This window comes from Podospora pseudocomata, chromosome 7 (assembly GCF_035222375.1).
Source record: "Podospora pseudocomata strain CBS 415.72m chromosome 7, whole genome shotgun sequence".
In the NCBI taxonomy this organism is placed as follows: Eukaryota; Fungi; Ascomycota; class Sordariomycetes; order Sordariales; family Podosporaceae; genus Podospora; species Podospora pseudocomata.
The window spans coordinates 614,346-639,020 of record NC_085891.1 but is presented as its reverse complement, the minus strand read 5'-3'; the positions used below and the strand labels follow the sequence as shown (position 1 = coordinate 639,020).

The 24,675-nt window shown below is 54.7% G+C and overlaps 8 protein-coding genes across 8 annotated transcripts; 5 read left to right on the top strand and 3 right to left on the bottom strand.

Annotated features, from left to right (window-relative positions):
• Positions 1–139: 139 nt before the first annotated feature.
• On the bottom strand, positions 140–1,720 carry QC762_703320 (uncharacterized protein; the record flags this gene model as incomplete). Its single annotated transcript, XM_062893183.1, has 1 exon — positions 140–1,720. The coding sequence occupies one exon, from the start codon at positions 1,718–1,720 to the stop codon at positions 140–142; it is 1,581 nt and encodes a 526-aa protein (XP_062738974.1).
• A 1,678-nt stretch (positions 1,721–3,398) lies between these two features.
• On the top strand, positions 3,399–4,871 carry QC762_703330 (uncharacterized protein; the record flags this gene model as incomplete). Its single annotated transcript, XM_062893184.1, has 1 exon — positions 3,399–4,871. The coding sequence occupies one exon, from the start codon at positions 3,399–3,401 to the stop codon at positions 4,869–4,871; it is 1,473 nt and encodes a 490-aa protein (XP_062738973.1).
• Positions 4,872–5,909: 1,038 nt separating this feature from the next.
• On the top strand, positions 5,910–7,259 carry QC762_703340 (uncharacterized protein; the record flags this gene model as incomplete). Its single annotated transcript, XM_062893185.1, has 1 exon — positions 5,910–7,259. The coding sequence occupies one exon, from the start codon at positions 5,910–5,912 to the stop codon at positions 7,257–7,259; it is 1,350 nt and encodes a 449-aa protein (XP_062738972.1).
• Positions 7,260–8,819: 1,560 nt separating this feature from the next.
• Positions 8,820–10,013, bottom strand: QC762_703350 (uncharacterized protein; the record flags this gene model as incomplete). Its single annotated transcript, XM_062893186.1, has 1 exon — positions 8,820–10,013. The coding sequence occupies one exon, from the start codon at positions 10,011–10,013 to the stop codon at positions 8,820–8,822; it is 1,194 nt and encodes a 397-aa protein (XP_062738971.1).
• Positions 10,014–12,745: 2,732 nt separating this feature from the next.
• QC762_703370 (uncharacterized protein) lies at positions 12,746–18,212 on the top strand (the record flags this gene model as incomplete). Its single annotated transcript, XM_062893188.1, has 4 exons — positions 12,746–17,113; positions 17,171–17,220; positions 17,347–17,750; positions 17,825–18,212. Exons 1-4 carry the CDS (start codon positions 16,984–16,986, stop codon positions 18,210–18,212), a joined length of 972 nt encoding a protein of 323 aa, XP_062738969.1. The 5' UTR covers positions 12,746–16,983.
• On the bottom strand, positions 13,095–16,803 carry QC762_703360 (uncharacterized protein). The gene is made up of 3 exons (XM_062893187.1): positions 15,130–16,803; positions 14,625–15,073; positions 13,095–14,568 (listed from the first exon to the last, which is right to left on the bottom strand). Exons 1-3 carry the CDS (start codon positions 15,434–15,436, stop codon positions 13,351–13,353), a joined length of 1,974 nt encoding a protein of 657 aa, XP_062738970.1. The 5' UTR covers positions 15,437–16,803; the 3' UTR covers positions 13,095–13,350.
• Positions 18,213–18,924: 712 nt separating the features above from the next.
• QC762_703380 (uncharacterized protein) lies at positions 18,925–21,301 on the top strand (the record flags this gene model as incomplete). Its single annotated transcript, XM_062893189.1, has 5 exons — positions 18,925–19,068; positions 19,125–19,208; positions 19,264–20,312; positions 20,372–20,565; positions 20,625–21,301. 5 exons carry the CDS (start codon positions 18,925–18,927, stop codon positions 21,107–21,109), a joined length of 1,956 nt encoding a protein of 651 aa, XP_062738968.1. The 3' UTR covers positions 21,110–21,301.
• Positions 21,302–23,650: 2,349 nt separating this feature from the next.
• QC762_703390 (uncharacterized protein) lies at positions 23,651–24,601 on the top strand (the record flags this gene model as incomplete). Its single annotated transcript, XM_062893190.1, has 1 exon — positions 23,651–24,601. One exon carries the CDS (start codon positions 23,651–23,653, stop codon positions 24,599–24,601), a length of 951 nt encoding a protein of 316 aa, XP_062738967.1.
• Positions 24,602–24,675: the final 74 nt, after the last annotated feature.

The window sequence follows — 24,675 nt, the reverse complement described above, 5'->3', positions numbered from 1 at the left end:
TGGACACCCTGATTGGAGCAGACATCATCACCCACAGTCACACAAACGCCATTGGGAATCATCTTAATACATTATTGTTTGCTGCCATAAAATCCAGTCTAACTCGCTCAATATCCCAACACCCCTCGCCATCGCTTCATCATAATGCAGGCGGAAACACACCAGGTCCAGGTAATGGAGCCGGAGCAACAAACCCAGGCCCAGGCGGCGTCGACTCCTTATGTCCTAGCCCAGCAGCCTCCAGCAAGATCTGTTGATTCTTCTTCTTCTTGTCTTCCTCCACCGCCTTCCGATAAACCTCCTCCATCCTCTCCTTCTTCCTGAGCCTCTCCTCCTCCTCACGCTTCTTCCTCTCCCTCTCCGCCCGTCCCAGCCTCTCTAGCGCCTCGGCCTGTTCCTTTTCCTTTTTCAACCTCTCCATCTCCAGCTCATACTCCTTCTGCTTCCGGTCCAAAATCTTCTTCTTCTGCTTCTCCGAGAGGCCATCCCACTGGGCGACATCCTCATCCCACTTCCTCACACACTCGGCGTCCCAATTACACCTCTCCACCTCCCCATACGCCGGGTGCTTGAACCTCGGGTGCTTGCTTGGCCAGTTGCTCGCATGATAATGATGCTTCACCAGCGCCCCCCTCGCGTCATGATTCCCACTGTTCGAATGCCCCTGACCAGCCGCAAACTTTTCCACATCCAGCACCAACACCCTCTCCACCAGCTTCGACTCGTCCAAATTATGAAAAGTATTGTCCCACGTAATCTTCTGCCCGCCCTTCCCCTTCCTCTTGGAATTCATATCCTCCAAAATCGCCCCCGTGAACGCCGACGGTCCCGTCCCGCTAATCACCTCATCAAACGCCAACTCCACCTCCCCAACACTACTCACATTCTGCTGCTTAGCCAGCTCCTCCAACCAGCTCATGATGTTCTCAATCAGCTTCAGCATCACCGGCAACCCAGGCCTGCACATAAACGTCCACTGACAAAACGACATGCACTTCCCCCCCAGAATCTCATGCTTTTTGAACTCGGGCTGGTCAATCTCCACCCCAATCACCATGTCGATATCGGTGACATTATACCTCGTGGGAATGAACCGCTCGGCCGGCTTCAGCGCCTCGACATCAATATCCGCATAAATCCCCCCGTCGGCATACATAATCATATACCTCAGCAAGTCCGCCTTAATGATCTGCGCCGTGACCGTCTTGTAAAACTCGACAATGTCTGGACGGTCGAGACCGCCGGGCCCGGACCCGTACTTGGACTCGACATAGAGGAGGTCGTTGTGGTCGGTGAGCACCTCGTAGCGGTACCCCGGGTTCTTGCTCGTCCACGTCCGGGCCGTGTTCTTGTCCCGCTTGGCAAAGTTGTACGGGTCGACCTTCCAGGTTTGCCAGATCTTCTTGGGGAAGTCGCCGGCTTGTTGCGGTGACTGGTGGTGAGAGGAGCTGCTGCTCCCGAGGGGTTTCTGCAGGTGGCTTCTCCTCGTGATGGCGGAGGAGGAGGAGCCGACTGGTGCTGGCTGGGAGGGAAAGACTTCGGCTTTGAAGAGGAGGATGAGAAGGGTGACGATGAGGATGTAGGCCGGGAAGGTCCTCCTCATCTGCGAGGGAATCCGGTTTCGGAGTTTGGAGGGAACGCTCAGAGTCGGAGAGGCCAAGGGGGTTGTTGGCAGGAGTGGTGAGAGCGGCGAGCTCAACCTGGCTGGCCTCCACTTCATCATGGGCGGCTCTGGTGAGTGGTTTGCGCTGTCAAGACGGTCTTTACAACGTCTTGGCCTACTTGACAGGTACCGGACGACGCATGGAGGTCAGGTTTGGAGAGGGGAGACGGACGAATAATAACAGGATATCAAAGGGGGCGCGGGCTGCCAGGTCGGTCACAAGCTTTGCCGAGGAGTACTAGAATCTGGGGGGCGTGCTCCAGCAGGCTGCCCGCACATGGCTGAATGTCACGGCGGGGAGAGAAGGTGTAGTGCCGGGGTCTGTCCAAGGAACAGGATGTGATCAGGTCCAGTTGCTGGAGGCAGTCCATCTCTGATCGTCTCTCTGGCCAATCCTAGAGGTTGGCTTATAAGAGCGACACCCTGGCTCAGAGGACCGGCGCAGGAACTACTGGCAGGGGTGGTGGAGATTCAAGGACTGTCTCAGTGCGGAGAGGCGCCATGGTGAGGGCCATCTCCATCTCCCATGCTGCCGTGGCCAGTGACGATGCTTCAGCCTCCCAGGCTGGAAGGCACAAGGTACCGCACAGCGATCTCTACCAGAAAGTGGCAGGTGGGCCGGCAAGGATGATGATGCATGAGGGTTGCACTGGTGCTGCCGTTGAGCTTGTCTTGGTTGTCTTTTCCCCTCGATTTCTCCGCTTCCCCAGCAGTTGAGATCGATGGGGAGGCGCCATCACCTGCATGGTGGGCGCGGAGCTGGTTCCAGTTTGGATTGAGCCGCGGGACTTGAGATGGCCTTCAGCCAGCATGTGAAGATGCCTCCGCACTTGTTTTTGGAGGTAGCGAACACATCCATACCGAACAGGCACAATGAAAGCTCAAACTAGGGCATTCCTGTAGTGTAGAGAACGATTAGCATAGTGATATCATAAACCGTAGCTATCTGACAGCCTGATATCAGAGAATAGCATCATGTCGAGGTGGATATCAGACCTTGTGCTCTTCTCGGCGCAACATTGCCAAGAGTATGGGGAAAGCAAGGAGTGCCCCCGCGATGGCGGCTTGCTCCGCTCCTACCCCGGTCCTCTGCTGTTGTCTGTAGTCAGAGGACGAGTCGAAAAGTGAAAATGCTCAACTGTTAGTTCAAAGCGATAATCTTCAGCGACGTAAATTACAGGAGGGGAGGGAATGCGAATGCTTCTCATGCAAATTGCCCGGTGTAAAGTGCGATGTAGGAATGCGGTCTAGGGAGAAAGTATTCACTGATTATGTAACTCCCACCTTGCCGTGCTCGCTTTTGATGTCTTGGCTCCCCACAGCTCAATCTCGACCTCCACAAACAGATGTTTTCAACGCGTCCAGGCTCTTTTTAAACTGTCGCGATGTTGTCTTATCCATCCTCACGCGGCCCTTCCCTCTGGAGACACGGCATTCTCTTGTCGCATCAGGCCAGCCGTGGCGATTAAAGCTGGAGAAACCTGGCCCTGAATCTGATCCTTCCAAGACCTTGCTTGGGTGTGGACGCAAACGTCCAATCACCTCCCTTGAAGCCAGGGTTGCATTGAGTGTTCTGGGCACAACAAACCGTCAGCAGCGATAAAGCCCCCTTTTCACAAATTCCAACCTTTTTGCAACGGCAACTCATCAACGACGACGACAGTCACGAGGGTTCCAGCCACTCCCCAGAGAGAAACTTTCATTTCATGATTCCGCTCAACCACCGTCGCCCACGATGCCCAGCGACGTGATTGAGCTGGAGTCCAGACAGGGGAAGCATCAGTACGCCTCATCAGGCCCACTCTCGGCCGTGATATCGATGCTGGCTTCCCTACGGGTCAACAAGATATGGCGACTTCTCAGCCCATGGCCGAGGACACATGGACAATCAGACAAACTACGACCGACGGCATATCTCGATGGCCTTAGGGGCTTTGCCGCTTTTCTCGTTTACATTCACCACCACCAACTCTGGGCTCACGTGCCCGATCAGAGGCTGTTCTTCGAGTCCTCGTTTTGCTACGATGGCTACTGCTACTTCGCAGCCTTGCCCTTCGTCCGCATCCTTTTCCACGGCGGCCACTTTGCCGTGGCTACCTTCTTCGTCATCTCGGGATATGTCCTCTCGATGAAGCCCATGAGCTTGATCCAATCAGGCGACCAGGCAAAGCTTGCTGACAATTTGGGATCCGCGTTGTTTCGGCGATGGCTGCGGCTCTACATCCCATTAATCACCACAACGTTTATTTACATGGTTTTTACCTACGTCTTCAACATCTGGGTTTTACCTCTGAAGAGGGCGTCCTCGTTGGGCGCTGAGATCTGGGGGTGGTACTGTGAGGTCAAAAACTTCACCTTCATCTTCCACACCAGAGCTGAGATCTTGTCTTACAACTTCCACCTCTGGTCCATCCCTGTCGAGATGAAAGGGTCCATCGTCGTGTACACGGCGGCGCTTGCCTTTGCGAGGTGCACACGAAACGCGCGGCTGTGGCTGCAAATCGGGCTGATGGGGTACTTCATGTTCATCGTGGATGGGTGGTACTGTGCCCTTTTTGTTGCGGGCATGTTCATCAGCGACGTCGAACAACTCGCCAGCAAGAACGAGCTCCCGGCCTTTTTTGAGCGACTCCGACCGTACAAGATGATCATCATGTACCACTGCTTCTTCATCGCCATGTGGCTTGGGGGCATCCCGGCTCACAGCGCGGATGTGAAGGAGTTGAGAAAGAACCCGGGGTGGTACTACTTGTCATTCCTCAAGTCGCAGTCCATCTACGACGTCAAGTGGTTTTTCCTCTTCTTTGCAGCCGTCATGCTGGTGGCTGCCATCCCACACATCGGATGGGTCAAGCGTTTCTTTGAGACACGGTTCTGTCAGCACATGGGGAGGATATCGTTTGCTTTCTATCTCGTCCACGGCCCGGTGATCTGGACGGTGGGAGATCGGCTCTACGCGGCAGTTGGGTGGTGGGAGGAGCACCGAGTGAAGAACCTTCCTCAGTGGGTCAACATCTGGGAGCTTCCCAAGACGGGACCCATGGGGATGGAGCTGAGCTTTCTGGCGCCACACATCATCCTCTTACCGCTGACATTATGGCTCGCCGAGATTGTCACAAGGATGTTTGACGAACCCAGCGTCAGGTTCCCGCAGTGGCTGTACAAGTCTACTACGACGGCAACCAAACCAACAAAGTTACCGGAGTAAATAACCGAGGACCACGCTTCGTCAACGCCTTGGATACCCGTATTGCTCTTTGGATGGCAAGTTTTTTTTGGATGAGGAATTATTGTAAAATTTCTTTTGACAGCATATTGATGGCCATGGAGAGGCGAAGACATATACATACACGGCAGGTTCATATACAATCCATAGAGGAGACACTGAATATTTCATCTTTGAGGCACTAAAGTGGTATGCTTCTTGCCCAAGTGAGCTCAGGGCTGTTGCCAGAACATGACGTCAAAAAGGTGCGCGTTGCGCGCCGAGAGACTGAAGAGAACGCGGAGAGGCTGGCCCCTGAACAGAGCACAAAAGCTTAATCAGCGCACCCCACCCAGGACCTGACAGGGATCTCACGCCCGGGACTTGTGTTCGAACCAACCAACCGAAACCAGCGACACACATTCCCGCCAAAAAGAGAAAAACCTGAAGTTCCAGGAGAATCGCAAGCGGTTTCGCGCCGGGAACTGATCTCTGGACCGAATACGGGCAGTGGTTTGCCCTTCACATGTCGTTCGCTTCACCATGAAGTTGGAGAAAAGCTTCACGTCTGAGGGAGAGGAACTCGGTTGAGCGCAACAGCGAACGGGCGTCTCTTGATTACGAACTGAATGCGCCACTACACGTTATCATCATCGACAAGGGGTGTCCTAGCCCGGCGGATGTGTTCTAGAACACTTTGACAGATGACAGCGCGAACACGTCTGTCGGCTGATAGTTAAGCTGCAAACGTCGTTGAATCATTTGCTGGCTCGGGAAACAGCTTTGGTGGCTGGCTGAATGCGTGCACTCAGCACCCGCGGCTTTCTCTTTTTATCGATTGCGATTTGGGGGCGGGCAAAAAGAAGTGGGTTCGGTTTGATGCAAAGGGGAGGGATTTGGGTGATATTATCTGGCTGACTGTGCCTTTTCCCTGTCGACCCCAAGTTCTCTCCTTTTGTTTGCTGTCCTCATCTTTATCGGCATTTTATCTTTGTCTGTCTTTACCCGTCGCTCGTTTTGCTGGTATTTTTTATATATATCATGATCGTCAGGGATCTCAAGCGACTGGTGCTGTTGCTCTGCCCCGTGGTCGCACTGCTTTTCGTTACCGTTGGATTATGGCACACGCAGCCCGACTACCTCCGAGGCCGAGTCGGCGAGTTTCTCGGCAGGCCTCTTGGCTCCGGCCCGGCCACAACTGACAGTGAGGAGGACAAGAAACAGAAACCGGACGTCGGTAGCTACGACCGTCCGAATCCCCTCGCGCCGACGGCCGCTTGGCACAGGATCTTCTCGGCGTCGACGACTGACAAGAAGTACTTCGAGATCAAGTTCGGCCATGTCCCCGTCTTCAACCCCAACATCCTCCCACACCCTACACAAAATGATACCTGGATGCTCATGGGCCAGAAATGGACCGATCACCAGGCCGAAGGAAAGGGCTTCATTGCCCTCGAGATGGGTTGCGACGCCAAGTTTTCGGGAGACATCCTGACGTGTGTCGGCGAGCCAAAGCCGCTACCTATTGAACCGACCACAGGCGACAAGTGCACTGGCAAGTACGCGCCGCTCAACTTGAACCAGGGCCCTCACGATGCGCGCGCCTTTTACGGGCCGACGAAGCCGTACACCATCTATGGGTCCAACAGTGCCTTTACCTGCTTTGGCCAATGGATTCAGGATTTCCGAACTCTCGTCGACTGGCCTGCCGAGCCACTCGTCCAGGATGACTTTGAGTACGGAACAGAGCTTCAGAGGCCACCCCCGTACGGCATCCTCGAGAAGAACTTTTTTGCGTTCTGGGACAAGGACGACAACATGTACATCCACTACGACATGTACCCCTCGCGTTCCTTCGGCGCCGTCGACGGCAAAGGAGCCGTGATCGGATCGGACCTCGCACCCAAAGCCGCGAGCTACGACAAGAAGTGCATGGCGCGCTACATGCCCAAGCTGGCACCCGAGCTCGAGTCCATCCATCAGGCCACCAACTCGCTCAAGGTCACGCTCTGCCAGCGGTCCGACGAGAACTGCAAGCCCGACGACTCCAACACGTTCATCATGACGATCATCCAGCACAAGACGTACTACAGCTGGCATAGCGAGTACGAGCCGTACGTCGTTCTCTTTCACCAGCGGGCTCCCTTTGAGATGTACGCCATGTCCAAGAAGCCGATTTGGATCCACGGCCGGGGACGTGACGAGGGACGGAGGAGGACAGACATGTTTTATGTCACGTCCATGGCCTGGAAGGAGCATGGTAACAAGTACCACGCCTACTCGGACGATGTGGTGTTTCTGGCTTTTGGGGTGGAGGATAAGGGAGCGGGGGGGGTTGATGTGCGTGCTGGGGAGCTGTTGAAGGGGTTGGGGCGTTGCTCCGAGGCGTGAGCATAGCGACCGACCACAGTGTGCTGCTCGCTGGACACTTTTGCAATTATCACCCGATAGAATCGCCTGCCCCGGAGCCTCTCCGTGCATTCGGCACACATATTCTTTTCCCCGTTTACGTGTTACGGTTTGCTGTCTCAGGACTGGAGTTTTAATGGCTGGCTGTCGAAGTTTTCATGAGCATTATTATGCACGAAATGGATGGGAAGCAGGATGATGATTGGGACAAAGGCGGATAGAATTGAACCCCCTGCTGAGAGGCGAGCAGGAAAACTAATATTAATCATCATTATCTCGTCTTGTCTCTTTTTCTCAAGCGTCAGACTATGCTCTAGGGTGCGAGACCACCAGGGCGCGGATCTTATGTTGCGGTCAGACAGATTGACGAAGCACACGGGCCAGATTTGTTTACATGCCACGAGCAAGCACCGGCATCACGGCAGATATGGCACACTGCTGTGTCATCTTGCCATCTTTTGCCGTCTCTCGGTCAAAAACACCCAAACGCGGCACAACCTCCTTCCTCTCAACAATACTGCGAGAGGGTGCACACTACAGCGTTGACTAAAGAGATTCCACCACTTGTGTAGGTTGTCGAGATCATCTGATGATGGGCGATCAGGTGACGGCCACCGGCGGGGGCAAGTCTTTCACGACAGGAAGGATTGGGTCGATATCACCAAGCCGTCATCTTATGTAAACACAGAAGCGCGCGTCCGCATGAGGTAGTGCAGATGGGGTGTAATGCAGGCGGTGGTGAGATGGCGTAGCGGGGGAAGGCAGCGAAACTTTTGTGAAAATATACATAAATATATGTGTATATATACATATATATATATACTATGGGATCTGAGTGAGATGGCACCGTTGCCCAACAGACAGAGAGGGTGTGGTTCGCCGCGACGGCGGCGGGATGTTGCCGCTCGTTTAGTATCGCAGTGGCCTGGAGCTTGGCCTGGGAGACGGGCCGGCTGTTGGTTGCAGATACTTGTTCGCGGGTAGGTAGACCAACCAACCAACCAAAAAAAAAAAAAAAAAAAAAGATGTGATATGGTCGGACGAGTGGGTTAGGGCAGCCAGCCAGACCAGCCAAAAAACAAAATGTTTCGTTTTGTTTGACCATCTTGGTGTTTCTTGGTGTTGAAACAACATTGCCAAGCGATCGTTGGTTCGGGTTTGTGATCCTTCTGGAAGATAGCGGGGAGGGGGGTAGGGATATCAATGTCAAAGACAGTTTCCAACGTCATCTCATCGCCACAACACATCTCTCATCCTCGCATCAGTAAGGTATAGTAAAAGTAAATCATAATCATTCTTTGTGTTTTGTATACTCGCGTATTTCATAACCTGTAAAGTAAACATGTTCATCAAAAAATCATGAAGAAAAAAGACAAAGGAAATAAAGATGTGCCGAGAAAATGCCCCCATGTCCATATCCCCAGAATTAAACGTTCCGTCGTCCGTGTCCATAATATCCCCAAACGTGTGCTGTGAAAGTGACCAAAGCAAAAAGGACCAAAACGCGCGCTGCCATGCATTACCCAAGTGTCCGGAGAAAAATCAGAAATACCGATACCGATCATCCGAATACCCGCTCTTCCCCCTGCTCTTCCTCGCCCCCAACCCATCATCATACCTGCTAGACGGATACTCATCCATCAAGTCCCTCCCCGACGACGACCTCCTCCCTCTGCTCGGCAACCCCATCCCCTCCACTGCCCTCCTCAAGTCATACAGATCCTCATCACTCTCCCTCCCCTTGCCCTTCACATCGCCCTTCTTCTTGAGAATGCTCTTCGGCTCGCCGTCCGAGCCTAACACCGGCCGGTTGGCAATCTCGGCGTTCTGCCTGTTCCTCTTGGCGCGGACCTCATCCTCCCACCTGACATGTCCCGACCCAGACTTGCTCGAAGAAAGACCGGTGGGTGCCGATGACGAAGTGTAAAGGCTGGTGCCATCCCCATTGTGGACCACCGTTCCCCCAGTCGTCGAAGCCCGTCGCGAAGAGCGGGGCACATACCGACTGGGGTCGTACTCATCCATCGCGCTCGAGGTCGACAGCCGCCTTTCTCTCCTCTGTCTCCGCCTCTCGTCTTGATCGTCAATGAACATGTACCCCGACATGGCATCCCCTCTTCCCCTGCCGCTGGTGCTGTAGTATTTGGAGCTCAAGTCGGTCGAGTCTCGGGAGCGAGACCGGGAGGAACGACGACCGTACTCGTCGGCCAAGTGGACGGGACCGAGGGGGATATCCCTCGAGTAATCCCTGCTGCTGGATCTCGACCGCTTGCCGCTTTCTTTGTAGCCGTCCCGGCCGTCCATGTAGATGATCTGCGGGATCGAGTTTGACCTTGACCTCCCACCATAGTAGTCCCTCGGGTCACCACGGGCCCGGGAAGAAGAGGAGGAACGATAGGGTCCGGAGGAGTAAGGGTCGTAAGGGTCGTAGTGCTTGCTGGACTTGGAAGAGGAGCCGCCGCCCATGTAGATGCCAGAGTCCCGTCTGCTGTCTCTGCCTGATGGGGAAGGGGACTTGGAGCCGCGAGACTCAAAGTAGGGGGTGGGCTTGCGTTCAGAGATGCTGCGCTGGGACTCGGGCTGGGCTTCCCCTAGCTTGGTGAAGGGGAATTTGCGGTCGTATTTGCGGATTTCGGGGTTGGCGCAGCGTCTGCCATCGCGGCAGGCATACGTCTTCTCGGTGACGTCCTGCTGGCCGTCCGAGTAGGAGTTGTAGTAGACCTTGGAGAGGCACATGGTGGTGGCGTTGAGTGTGTTGTTTGATCGAACGGGTTGTGGAGATGTGGAGGGAGATGGTATGGTTATATCGGGCTGTTTTGACTGTGGGTGGTGATACTGGTAACGAGGTCCCAGTAGATCTGCTCGGGATCTTTGATGGCCGGTTACGATTGCTAAAGTGATGGTGATCTGAGGTGGTGTCCGGTCAAGTGCGATGTCAGTCTGCCGTGTCCTGCGTAAAACAGGCTATTGATTGCCGTCCAGGTTGTGTCAAAGACATGGGGACATAGAGGAGAACCAGAAGAGGGAGGGTTGACAAGACCGGCGTCCGGACCCAGATATACGAAAGGTCGATGTCTCGGCGATGTTTGTGATCTCCAGTAGAAGACCTGGTGTGAGGATAGGCTAGGCGGTGCAAACTGTTCTGGCGAGAGTTTCTGGCGGGCAGTCTGGCTGGCGAGGTTGGTTTGGATCAGGGCCGACGACCCAAGGGCGGGCGACCGGTTCTGTTATATGCAGATATGACCCTCTGCAGGTGCGAGGGGACACTCCCCTCGGCCCACCATTCTCAAGAGGCGCACACACACCCCCCATTGCTCGGCAGCCTTGCCGCCGGCTTCCGCTCACACCCTCCACACTGCTGCTGGGTGCGCCCCGTACTAACGGGCGACAACAAGCACACGGGCACTTGCCTTTGCCGTGTACGGTGTTGTCTGGGGTAAGGGAGGGTGTAGGTAAACTAGCCTTTGCGGCACATTCAGCGGATGTCTTCCCCAAGACCAATGAGATGTTCTCCTCGAGAAGGCTGAGTTGAACAAATGACCATTAGCAAGCAGGCTCATCCTCACTTCAAGGTGGTGAGTCCTCCCTCTCACTCCGAGCCTCCAGCATGATGATGCTCCCCGGATGACAGATGATGTTCTTTCTTTGACATTCACCAGTCCAGAATGAGACTCTCGGGTTTCGTGTCAAATGTGGTCGCTTGGTGGCCGTTGACAAAGCAGGGTGAAACGGGGGCGGTCCCCAGAAGAAGCGCTGCCAGCACTTGCGCGGCACACCCAGGGGACCGGAACCGAATGCTGCGCAGCAACCAGGGTAAAAGTGACCAGGCTGGCAAAAATAGCACCAACTGTGCTGATCAATGTCTTCTGTCCGTGTTCTATACAGCTTCTCCTGCTGACGAGCAAAAACCCACCTCAGCCCACCAAGGTAGAGAGGTCAACTGCTCACCTACAGCGTTCCTTTTACCGAAGCTACTGACTCACTGGCGAGAGATTAGGACAGCTTTCCCCAGAGGCTGTCGCCATGTCAGCCGCGCAGGAAGTTGCTGGTTGCACACCTGAGCCGTGTGCAACGTCGAGGGCAGCTTCTGTCATGCAGTACATTTCAAGCCATACTGTGTAGACTGACACCGCGGTTTTGTTGAGAAAATCTGCTCTTGGTGTTTGCCATTCTGATGCCGATTCGCCGCTGTGCACTATTGCAGAGTAGCAGGATCATCGGAAAGGGTAGCTTCCAGCGATCGGGGCTCCCTCCCGAAGAGGCCACGGTCAGCACGCCCACACTGCACCGGGACAGTAGGCCGTCCAGTCGTTAGAGGCCTGCGTCAAAGTCGGCTCAACCCATTCGGCCACTGGAACTCGGCAATGCAGCATCCCAACCGTTGGCACATCGTGTATGCATGCAGCAACGGTAGTGAACGGTAATGCAAGAAACGCGCACGAGATCAGCGGGGGACCGCTATGGCGACTGCATAGAGGCTGAGCTGCTCGCCTGGTCGAGATGGTGGGGTCGACGTCATCCTTCCACACCAGAAATTTCCTCTTTGGGCAACCGACAAAGCTCTCTGTGACGGTGTGCAATGAATGCCTGTTGGTACGAATCATCCATGGGCTTTCTTTTTCCACGTCGAGACAGCTGAGAACAGCAGCACAGCATGCGATGCTTTCTGCTGTGCTTTGTTCGGACAGCGCGAGAAGACAGTTGAGGTGGGCTTGGCTAGGTCGACTTGGCAAAAGTGCCTCCAACGAAGCCAGAAACTTCTACCATCTGCGAACCTAGGCCAAGGCCAACACTCTCTTGTATCATCCGACGTGATAAAGAAACACCAGGAGTCGTCTGGAGACTCGTAAAAATATTGCACTCCTGCTGGACCCTGCCAAGCCTGCCCCGAGAGGGTGTAATTGATCGTCGTCATCTATACACCCCCAATATTTGGTTCCCTCTGGCCGAGTTTGCCACCGAGTTCCACTGATGAGCCTTCAGATAACAGGGCAGATGTGTTCGAACACGAGAGAGCCATCTGCTAAGTTAAACGTCATGCCAACGTTGAGATGATCTGGTGATGCGTTTCGGTCAAGATAGCCTTGCTTGTCTTTCTTGGGTTGTCCCTTGACGTCGTGACACATCTTCTTACCCTCTTTTCTCCCCGATGGAAGCCTAGCCAAGGTACAAAATAGCAGATGTTGTCCATAGCTTGCGTTCGGGCTCTTCCGTTCGGCTGTGGTCGTGGAAGCACAATGAGGCTCTTGCTTTTAGCCACGGGAAGATGCATCGGCGGGAAAGCCGGGCGTATCGGCCGAACCATCGTGGCGTGACGGCTGTCGAAACATGTCAACACCAATATGGAAAGTCGGGGAACGTTATTGCTGGAGGCGGCCCTGTACGCCTTCACTGGAGCCCAATGCTATCGCGGCATATGAATGCCTATTCAGTGGGATGCTGGTGTGACCTGTTACTATGCCCCGGGTTACAGACTGAGGTGTTGTTGCTGTTGGTAACAGGTGGTTCTAGGTCTCTGACAGACAGACCACCCGGCCGGCTGTTCTGGTCGCTTATCTGGCTGGGCATTTTCGACGGCAGTCGGCAGCTTGCACCAGATTGCCATGGTGTATTGTCAGGCTGTGAAGATGTCGTGTCAAATTGATAACACGATGGGCTAGCGATATTCGGAGCGGCAGTTGCTGTTTACAAACACTGACCAGAGAAACGTATCGAGACTGCCCGTTGGTGAGGTTGTTGAGACGGGATCGGGGCTGAAGGACTTGCCAAGCACAGAACGGGCAGGGGGATGGGCGGGAGCGCACTGTTAATTTTGGACAGCCCAAGGCACTAATTTTAAGCGAACAGCTCAGTATTGCACTAACAGCTTACCCCAATTCAACTCTAACCCGACATCACCTGCACCCTGAACCCTGCACCCAAAGCTGCCATCGCAAAACCGGAACCTATCCTTCAATTTCAACAACGAAAACCGATTAAAAGCCCGATATACAAGAAGAATTCACACGCAATTACAACATGGGGATGACGCCAAACTCCCGTCCTGATATCTACCATGGCCCATTTTCCATCCTCAAAAACCCTTTCCGATACCCCTCACTCTAAAACCAAGACTCTGGAGCTCCAGCCTGTTCACCACATTCCGCCCATCGAACACCCAGCGCGGCTCCTGCATCATGCCGGCCACCTCGGCCCAGTCCACTGGCTCCTGATCATGAGCCTCTGCGCTCCCGATGCGGCAATGTGAACACTCTTCGGGACAGGGCGCAAGCGGTGCCAGTCTTTCCAATGGGTCATCACCAGTAGTCGCCGACGACTTGTCTCTCACGAGCTCCTCCAGTGCCAAGATGTCCATTTCGCTGATATCAGCTTTGTCTGCCACACAGCTTGTCGCCCAGTCAGCTGCCAGTTTCCGTGTCTTCTTGTTGCTAGACGTGGCCGAGCCAAGCTTGCGGCCCCGGAATTGTTTCCACTGTGTCAGGATACACACGGCACTTGCTTCCTGGACGCAATCCCTCCAGTTGGTCAAGATCTTGATGCGCTCGAGCTGGCTTGCAGTCAAGCCCGCCTTCTCGACCTCTTCACGGATCTCGGCCGAGGCACAGCCGGGATCGAAGATGGCAATCTCGCGCGGCATCTCCATGGCCAGATCTTTGATGACGTGAACAGCAATGCTGTTGCGCGTGTCATTAGTACCATCCTTGAAGGCGAATCCTAGGATGGCAATCTTCTTCCCTCGAAGTGACCCGTTGAGCTCGCGCACAACATTGCGAGCATAGCGCCGCCGTTGGTCTTCATTCATTCTCAGCACAGCAAGCCAGTAGTCGGCCACTACATCAAGATGGAGCTCCCTTGCAAGATAAGCCAAGTTGAGGATATCCTTTTCGAAGCAGGAGCCCCCAAATCCCACGCCAGCCTGGAGGAATTTGGAACCCAGTCGTGCGTCCTTTCCGATGGCGAGGCTGACGTCTTCGACGTCTGCTCCAAGCCCAAGCTCCTCGCACATGGCGCTGACTGCATTGACACTGCTGATACGCTGAGCAAGCATGGTGTTTGCCACAAGCTTGGCCAGCTCACTGCTGAAGGTGTTGACAGTCACGATGCGAGCCGCAGGCACCCAAGCTCCGTACACGTCCTTGACAACGGCGGCAGCACGGAGACCTGCAAGTGTCTGGGCACTACCGATAAGAATTCGGTCAGGGTGCATGAGGTTTTCCACAGCCGTGCCCTCGGCTAGGAATTCCGGGTTGGAAAGCACCTCAAACTCGACATCTGGCCGGTAGTATCGAAGCTGTGTTTTCAAGTCAGCAAACTGCTTCCGGTTCAGACTACATGGCAGCGACTCACAATATCCTGGATCATCTGCGCGGTTCCACATGGAACAGTACTCTTCTCAACGATGATGGCTCCTTCCTTGGCATGCTTGGCCACAGTCCGCGTTGCGCTTTCAATCGCGCTCACATCAGCCATGGAACCCGCGCCAATACCGTGTGTTTTTGTGGGCGTGTTGACGCAGATGAAAATGATGTCGGCTTCCTCGATAGCGTCCACCACACGGGTCGAGAATACCAAGTTGGGCTGCCGTTGCTTTAATTCGATAGCCCTGGGCAGTCCGGGCAGTACCAGTGTCTTGTCCAGCGCGCCGTCTCGTGCCGTTCGTACCACTTTGAGCAGGCCATCCTCGTGGATGGGAAGATGGGCCGAGTTCCACGACTTGATTCGTTCCTCGTTAAGGTCGACGACATTGACCTGGATCTGTGGGTTGTGGTAGGCAATGACAGCAGCCGTCGGTCCTCCTGTCAACATGTCAGTCTCAATGGGTTCCAAACAGCGGGGATAGGCAACGACATACCGACGAAACCAGCGCCGACGAAGCAGATACTGCGTACGACCCCAAAACGCGGCTGCCCGTCGAGTGAGCCCTCCACCGGAGAGATCCTCCCACTATCATCTGCTTGTTTGGCCTGGAGCTTAGGAGAGCCAGCGTCGGAGCTGGGAGGCGAGGTGTCTGGTGTATCTCGATTCCACGGGCTCACTGTCCATGATCCTGGTGTCGAGCTCCCCGGACTAAAGGTCGACGCTATCGAGTGTGAGCTTGGTAACGACCTCGGGAGTCGAGGGGGCATCTTGGGCCTTGCTGGTGAGCTGGAGGCGTCCATGGGCAGCTTTGGCTTCCGTGTTTCGGCGGCTCAGACAGAAAGGCTTTCTGCTGCAGGACCTATGGTGCTTCAAGAGTCGTCTTGGTAATACAATGCAGCAGACGAAGTGAAGAATTCTCGGCGCGAAAGCTCGGCATGATCAAAGGATGAACATATATACCATCACACCCAGCAAGTACGTCAATGGCGGTCCTTCTCTGCCCATCGGAATAACGCCAGCAATAACATTGGTCAAGACACACCTCCGGACTAATGCTGTGTATGCCCACCCACGCCGTTGCGGGCCCCTTTCTTCGAACCCCTGGAGCAAACAGATCTCAGCTATCGAGATCATCGTCAACAGGCAGCCTTGGATCAAGGAAACGCCGATGCCATCACCCTCACCAAGTCACCGCTCCCAGTGCTGATGATCCTGTCTCCCGGATGAGTCTGTCCGGCATAGCACCTTCGCTTCCTCTTTCGGACAAGCCATAATACAAACGGAAGGTCCAAGGATCTCGATGGCTGCTGAAGTGTCGGCAGACCCAAGCCGGATGCTGGCTGCAGTTGGCGGCTGGGCTCGGATGCATTGACCCGTTATCTCTCGGGGAAGTATTCTGTACCGTACATGGTGTTGCCCGAAAGGCCCGACCTGGGGAATTGCGCGGGTGTGCTGTCTCATGAGACAACCAAGATTTCCGTCTTGGCGTAAAAGTCACCGACAAACTCGAGGTGGGATGGACTGGGAAGAGAAAAAAGGAATTGTCCAGTAGTGCCAGAGCACTTATTTGATGGCACCATTGACGTCCATTGGCGTCTGCCAGACGATCACTATCCCGTGCTGGGCTGGTGCGGCTCAGGCCGCCTATCTTGGTTTGCCGATCCGCGACATGCCATTGGCTTTTCAGGGGTTCGGATCTCCAGGCCCAACATCTCTTGGCAGGCTTTACTGGGATGACTTGGCAATATCACAGATAGTGTTGTCGATCTGAGCATTTTGTCGAGGCAAATGGCGGCTTTTTCCCCCTGCTGGCGGGCGAACCTTACTATTCCACAATCGCAACCGACAGCCGTGGGCCATCAGGCTGGACTTGAGAGGAGGGACGAAAGGTCTCTCTGTCTACCTGTAGTTTTCTTTGCAGTCTCATGTTCCTGACTTACCTTGTGCCGGACTCGGCACGGGAGAAGGGGCGTTTATGTGTAGTAGCTCGTGGTGGCGCCTGCTGTAGCACCCAGCAGCTTCCGTAACACGCAGGGGCCAACCCGAGGTGTGTTGCGTCGCCCCTGAGCCCGACAGCGCTTGAAAGCAGTGGAACATCCGCCAGTGGTGTGCGCCAGATCAATCTTGCGGCTGGGGCTGATTGGACCTGTCTGTCTGGGTCTCTAGCGGGCTGGGCAGTGTGCATCACGGTGGCATACGAGGACGGCCGGGGGACGCAGAGAGCCCGGTGTCAGCTTGGCCCTGCTTTATCAGTACGGAGCACTGTCCTGTTCCCTGACATCTCTGACAACCTGGAACATCCACGACAACCGCGCCCACTTGCCCCGAGTTACACTCCGTCAACACGATGCAGTGCCTGGGCCACGCAATTGTCCTGGTTCTATTATGCATCAAACAGACTTCTGCAAGCTCTGGCTCGTACGATGCAACCGTCTGCAACCAAAAGACTTATACGAGCCGATCGGGCGAGTTGATATGTAAGTACCCAATCAGATCCCCTCGACAGTGAACAAGCACGGCTCACTCGACACCAGATGTTCCAAACGCGTGGAATCCTGACGGCCAGGGCTTTCAGTGCATGTCGGTACGTGAGCGGATTCCTGCTTTTTCCCCTACTCCCCTTCCCGCCCCCGAGTCTTGGCCCCGTGTCTTGTCTTGTCTCTCCCCCCCACCCACCTGACTGGCTATCACGGTTCTCAGGGCTGACCAGGATTCCCAGGTTCGAGACTCACCGCCGGCCTTTGATGCCACTTGGAAATGGCCCTCGGCGGCGGATACGGTGCACTCCTACCCCCACGTTAAGCTGACAGCCCCGGCTCTCCCCGTCACGCTATCCAACATTTCGGCAATGCATCTGACAGGGAAATGGTCCATGGGGGCGGGATCGACACCGGCACCGAGACTGAGTGTTGATACCTCAGCCTTGGCCGACCTTGACGTGACGGCCAATGTGGCCTTCGACATGTTTGCTGATCGCAATGCGGACAAGTCTGTCAAGGAAACCATGGCCGAGACGGAAATCATGATTTGGCTCGGGAGATTTGGACATGCGCAGCCTCTTGGATGGAACGAAAACAGACCTCGCATAAGTCTCACCTTGGGCAATGTGGACTTGTATGTTGTTTTTGTTTGGACTCACTCATCAGTCGGCCAGTCATTACAGATTCCCGCTAACGTGGCTGCCCTAGCACCCTGTACTACGGAAAAAACCAGAGAGGTACCAACGTATTCTCGTGGGTGGCCGAGGGAAACGCGCTGAGTTTCTCGGCAGAGGTCTCGCCCCTTTTGCAATACCTCTGGCGTGAAGGCCTTGTCTCAGCTGGCTCGTTTGTCGGCGTGGTGGCTTTTGGATCAGAAGCATTCCGTTCTGTGGAAAATGTCACCTTTTCGGCCACGGACTTCGATATGGTGCTCGACACCGGAGCAGCCCCAACACTGCCGCCCGAGGAGCTTCCCAAGTCCAAGTCAGGTGCTGCTCGGGCCGCCCCAGACACTCGGGCAGCATCATGGTCATGGACATGGTTGGTAGTGTTGAACATGTCGATCATCGGAAGTGTTGGTGCTGTACTATTATAACGTCGTCTAATCAGAAAGTCTAGCCTTCGCGGATCCACATCCTGGCTAATGGGTACCTGCAGTGGCCCCATGTTCATGTCCCGCAGCCCTTCCGCAGTGTGTCGAAATTTCCGCAGAATTTCCATCTCATGTTTTTCTTTCTTTGTGTTCTTCTGCTGCATGTCTCTTTTCTCTTTCGTACCGGCCGTCTGTCCTGCCCGTTGTTTTCTTTTGCCGAAGTGTAGCGGGCCACCATTTCAGGTTGGCGCTTCTTTCTCTACGGACCAGGGCCCGGGGACCACGTCACTTCCCCTATCAAGCGATCGCCCTCCGTTTTGAGCAGGCGTGGGATGGTATCTTTTACCCCCCTAGCTCTTCAGCTTCAATAGTGTCTTCCCTCTTCGGCGAGATCGTCTGGCAGCCACTGCCGGCGTCGTACCGAGCAAACGTCACCGCAACTGTCCGCCGTCTTGGATCACAGATCGTTGAAGAGAAGCAGCCGGCCTGTCCCCCGTGAAGCTGCTCGTCTTATATCGTGGCCTTGTCGTGCGTTGCACACCTCACACGGTCGTTCTTTTCTCCGTCTGGGTTGCAAGTCTCTCTCTTGTGTTCTTCTTTCCCTTTCGATCTCTCCCACCTGCGTGGTCGGTCGTCCTCTCCACGACCAGTCTTTTCTTTCTTTCCCTTCCCCTTTCCAGCCTCGCTGCCGATACAGGCGCAGCTATAGATCGGGATGGCGCCTCGTCAGGATCAGCTTCGGCCCGGGATACCAGAGACCCCGAGTTCCAGTTTAAGCCTGGCCACTCCAGATCCTTTCAGAGACCCATCAGATGTGGACTCGTCAGCACAGAGTGCGTCTTCGAGGAGGACATCTGGAGTAAGTGCAACCATGGTTAATATCGCCGTGTGATGTACTAACGCTGGCCAACTCAGGACCTCCCCGTTGCCGATGTCACCCCTCCTGCAAGAGCACTGACACGGCCGCCCCCAACACAAACAACAAGGGGGGAGACAATCGTAAGCAATCTGCTTCCTGATTCAAGGTTGAACCAGATACTGACATGTTCAGCAGACTGCCGCTTTACCACAGGAGGAAGTGTTCAATGAAAAGGCCGGTGCTGACGTTGAGAAGGGCACCCAACCTGTTGCTTTCTCTTCTACTGACGCGGAGAAGGCCGGCGAGGAGGCAGCCGCTACGCCCAGAAAGAAATCCAGGAATCCATTCAAGCGTCTCTATGAACGCTTCCGGGAGACCTACTGCCCAAGGGAGGAACCAGGCTTGGTCTTCCCCACCGGCCCAACCGACGAGGAGAAGATGATGTACCTGCACACGAACCGCATCCCGCTCTACATCTTTGGCCTCTTTTCCTTCTTCACCCTCTCGGCTGGCATGTGGCTCTTCTCCGTCTGCGCGCCCATCTTCGCCTGGTACGGTGTCTTTGTCGGCTTCCTCAACGTCTACCTCATCATCTCGTACTTTGTCGGTGTGGTCGGCAAGGATTGGGACTACAAGGGCCACCGGGAGCTGGTCGAGAAGTACCCGATCAACGATGAGACTGCCCCGACGGTGGATGTCTACCTGCCTTGCTGCTCTGAGCCCTTGGAGATTATCGAGAACACCTACCAGCACGTCATCAAGCTTGATTGGCCCGCGGCAAAGCTCAAGGTTTATGTCCTTGACGATGGTGACCAACCGGCCATCAAGGCTCTGGCAGAGAAGTACGGCTTCAACTACATTGTCCGTGAGGACCGTCCAAGGCTGCGCAAAGCGGGCAACCTTCGGTGGGCTTTTGCCAGGACGGAGGGGGAGTTCTTTGCCATCTTTGACGCTGATTTCTGCCCTCGTCCCGATTTCCTCAAGGAGCTTGTTGTTGAGCACATGGCGGATCCCAAGACGGCTATCATCCAGAGTCCGCAGTTTTTCAGGGTGACTGATGACCAGACTTGGGTTGAGCAGGGTGCTGGAGCGACGCAGGAGTTGTTTTATCGCGTGGTGCAGGTGAACCGGAACAAATGGGGTGCGTCGATTTGTGTGGGGAGCAATGCCGTGTACAGAAGGGAGGCGCTGGTCGAGGTGGGAGGGACGGCCGAGATTGGGTTTTCGGAGGATGTTCATACTGGGTGAGTCTTGACTGCTCTGGCTGTTGACGGGAGATGACAGTGGGGCTAACGAGATGCAGTTTCGGTGCTGTTGACCGCGGCTGGAAGGTCAAGTACGTGCCTCTCTGCTTGGCGACGGGCATCTGCCCCAACACCCCACGCTCCTTTTTCTCGCAGCAGATGCGCTGGGCCAGAGGCAGCACGACGCTCCTGACGACCAAGCATTTCTGGACTTCAAACCTTTCCTTCATTCAGAAGGTTTGCTATCTCTGTGGTGTGTTTACCCTCGACGTTTTCCGATCCCTTTATTGCGATCAATGCTGACATCAACAGGTCTCCTCTACTACTCGGCCGTCTCCCTCGGAATCTTCATCTCCCCCATCCCGGGCACCCTCCTCCTCATCTTCCGCCCCGAATGGTTCAAGTACTACAACCTCGCCTTCGCCATCCCCTCCATCATCTACGGCTCCCTGCTCTTCCGCTTCTGGGCCAAGGCCAAATACGGCTTCAACGTCCAGCACGTCATGATAGTCCAGTCGTACGCCTACCTCACAGCCATCAAAGACCGCCTGTTTGGGATTGAGCTCCTCTGGGCGGCGTCGGGCGACAAGAAGGCGCACAAGAAGAGCAACAAGTTTAGAAACATGAGGCTGCTCTGTTGGTTCTGGACGATACTGACGATTGGCGGTGTGATTAGCGCGGTGACGTACAGGTTAAAGAATGACTTTCCTTGGTATCACACGCTGCCGTTGTTGATACTGAATGGGTATAATTTGTATATTGTGCATTACTTTTTGTTTTGTTCTTGGAGGTGGTGAGATATGACGGAGAGTGGATGGTATGTATGAAAGGAGGGACACACAAAAGGGATTGATTACAAACAAAAGGCTTTCGCTTCGGATGATATGATTTTTGACCGTGTGATGGTTGTGGAGGGGGTGGGGGCATGTATATATTTTGGGTAACCTTTGGGGCGGCTCGTCGAGCATAGGTGGGGCTGGGAAGATGGGGTTGGGAACTTGGGATTGACACAAGTATATGGCGTTTAATGATTTAATTATTTAGCTTAATGGATTTTTCTGTTCTTGGTTTCAAACTTGAAAGCACAATAGATTGGTTCTTTGTCTTTTGGTACGGTTCCTACTTTCTTTCCAGCGGAGTGCTGAACAAGATCTCTTTGCGAATTTGGCCTGGGGTGGTCTTAAAGGCGGCCAACTCTTGGCTGCCTCGGTGCATCTTCCTTTCTTGGCTCACAAAGAATGTTGTTCGGCGTGCTTTGAACGGTGAACCGGTCTTCGGGCCCTTCACACCGCGTCTATCAATTCAAAACCAGTCTCGATAATATCTCCGTCAGCCATTTCCCAGGGACCAAACCCCTGAAAGCCACATCTCTTGAGGCGTCCGGGATCACACCACCCCCAGGCAAGCCACACGGGTTAGAACGCACCGACTCCCGCGAACGGAAGCCGACTATAAGCCCAATATGTTGTGGAACTTTGGCGGGCATGAAACTGGAAGGGAAGGGCCTTTCCGTTGTTACGCAAGCGGAGATTCGGGGTTTTTGGCTGGTTGGTTGGGGTGGTAGGTGAGGAGGTGAGGGGATACGAGGTTTCGGTGAGGGAGGTCTGGGAGGGAGGTTGGATGGCATGGCATCCTTGGATCCATGTTGGTGAACCGCACTGGTCATTGTTTGGAAACCGGAATACCACGCCCACCACCTGGCTGGGGTTGGAGGCAAGAGTGAAAATGTCCGTTGGGGCCGGCATGTTGAGGGACAGGTTTGCAGGGTCTCGGCCAGGTAGGTGAATTCTTGGTTGATGTCAGGGGAATGGTGACAGGACAGAGAGGGCGAAACAGGATCAAGTGAGGATGGGTACCAAGAAATGAGTAATAACCAACAGAAATTTCTGACTTGATGCGGATTTGATATCGTCTTCGAGAGATCAACAGTGATGGCATGGAAGCAGGTCTGGACCTGGATCCCATTCACTCGGGTCCCCTTGTTCACCATGAGTGAGGTCAGGTTTGGTACCCATAAGGAAGCTGCATGAAAACCAGCCCTATATAAACCGCCCCTAGGCCATATGTCGTTGTCGGCCCCCCTGTGCCTGGCTTCCTGATTGGCACCATGTAAGCCATGGGTTACTAAGGCTGCCCTGGACAGTTCCCCGACTTGGCAATAGGCCTCCTGTGCCGCATCCTTTGAGAGGGACCGGTCAATGAAGTGCATTTCCATTAGCGGCACAGATTTCAGAACCGTTGTCAGGTGTGTTCCATGGGGGTGAGGAAGTCTGCGTGGGGGACATGGTGCAGGGGCTGGATATCGATTCCAAGACCGAAGAAACTTTTTCGAGCGTATAGTTGAAAGAATGACTTCAAATCAAAATCAGAAAGAAAACTAGCTCAACTGCAGTGGGTATTTTCCCGCCGAGAGAATCTGCCGCATTTTGTACATCATTTGAAAACCCTCAAACACGGAACAGGTAACTAACAAGCAGCATCTCAGATAGATGAATTCGAGCCCCACATTCCCCAGAAAACAGCGGCGTGGGTGTGTTGATCCGCGGATCCACACTTGACTACCGGCCCATTCAAGCCTGAAGAACAAGAGACGTTTTATCCGGCGTGGCAGATGGGACAAATGACACTAACTGAATTGGACAAATAACGCAACGCTCCCTTCCGTGACAAGTCTTTTCTGCCCCTCCCTGCCGGATCATCACCATTTCTCTCTTTGTTGGTGTCTGCAACGTCTCAAGGATTCATTGTTTTGGATCATGAGGTGAGGATTCGGTGAGGAGATCGGCGGGAGTCCTCGGTCCTTGGTTCCTAACCTTGCATTTTCCCAAAAGAGGCATTGCAGAGCAAACACCATGGTCTTTTTCCATGTACAATGTTGGCAACCCACTGTGTAAGTGGACCCCTGACAGAACAAACACCACGATGGATCCCAGCAACCAGGCTTCATCATCGACAAGACGGCAAGAGACCGCATTACGGCCGAACCGTGCCTTCTTTCTCTGCAACAGGGAACGGGAAGAGGCGTGAGATGCAATTTGAATCTCTTAGCAGAACGATCATGCGGAGCCCACTCGGCAAGCCAGCTCCAGATCATCATGTTATTGTCTCCAATAAGGATAAATATCAACCGTCTCTGCACCCCAATATCTGGATTTGCTTGTCATCCCAACACAACAGGCTGGGCTGTCTTGTCCACTTGCCGCCAACAATAGCCGCCTGATCAGCTCACTCTCAAAGGACTGAACCCTATAGCTCACATCTTTTATTCCCATCCCTCCCCCCCCTTTTCCTGCTGTTGATTATTTTTCGGCTCCCGGCAACCTGCATAATCTGACAGCATGCCCTCCCTTTCGACCTCCCTCCTCCTTTTGGGAGCCGCAGCCTCCCAAGTCTTGGCTCACTCCCACCTCGCCCACATCCTCGTCAACGGCGTGCTCTACAACGGCTTCGACCCCCGCCCCAACATCGCCAACTTCCCCAACCGGGTAGGCTGGTCCTCCTCCAACGCCGACGACGGCTACGTCGGCCCGGCAGAGTACGCCTCGGCCGAGATCATCTGCCACAAGTCCGGCGCTCCCCCCTCGGCCCACGCCCCCGTTCGGGCGGGGGAAAAGGTTCACATCCAGTGGAACGGCTGGCCGATCGGCCACGTCGGCCCGGTGCTGGCTTACATCGCCCCCTGCCTCAACACCGCTGACGGGTGCGGATCTGTCTCCAAGACAAACCTCCGCTGGACCAAGCTCGACGACTCCGACCCTGTCCTCGTGCCGGGAGAGCCAGGGACATGGGGAAGTCCGGCGGGGAAGTGGGCGACGGACGTGATGATCGCGAGGAATAACTCGTGGCAGGTGGAGATCCCGCGTGGGTTGAAGCCGGGACCCTATGTCCTCCGTCACGAGATCATCGCGCTTCACTTTGCCAAGGACAAGGGAGGCGCGCAGAATTACCCGGTTTGTATGAACCTTTGGGTGGAGGCGCCTGTGCCGGCTGTGCCGGTCCCGCAACCGTTCAAGCTGGACAGTTTCGATGCGAGGGGGTTCTACAAGGAGACGGACGAGGGGATTTTGATTGATGTGTCGACGAGCTTGACGGGGTATGTGGTTCCCGGGCCGACGGTGGCGCCTCAGGCGAGGCCGGTGGGGCATGAGCAGCAACAGCAGATGATGAGCCGGGCGGATGGGACGCCGGTTGTTGTGGTGAGGAGTACGGTTACGCAGAAGTGGACCGGTGGTGCTGTGAAGAGGACTGAGGCGCCGGTGGTGAATAAGGGGAGGTATTTTAGGGGTTAGTCGGGGGGTTTCACTTGTCATGGTTGATGGGGTGGGAAAGCGATTGTAATTATTGGAGAAAGAAAAGAAAAAAG

Excerpts from the sequence above, each read along its gene's own strand:
- QC762_703360 (XM_062893187.1), bottom strand. The coding sequence starts at position 15,436 with ATGGACGCCTCCAGCTCACCAGCAAGGCCCAAGATGCCCCCTCGACTC. Across the intron at positions 15,074-15,129 it reads CGTCGGCGCTGGTTTCGTCG|GAGGACCGACGGCTGCTGTC; the intron begins GTATGTCGTTGC and ends ACATGTTGACAG. Across the intron at positions 14,569-14,624 it reads CGCAGATGATCCAGGATATT|CTTCGATACTACCGGCCAGA; the intron begins GTGAGTCGCTGC and ends TTGAAAACACAG.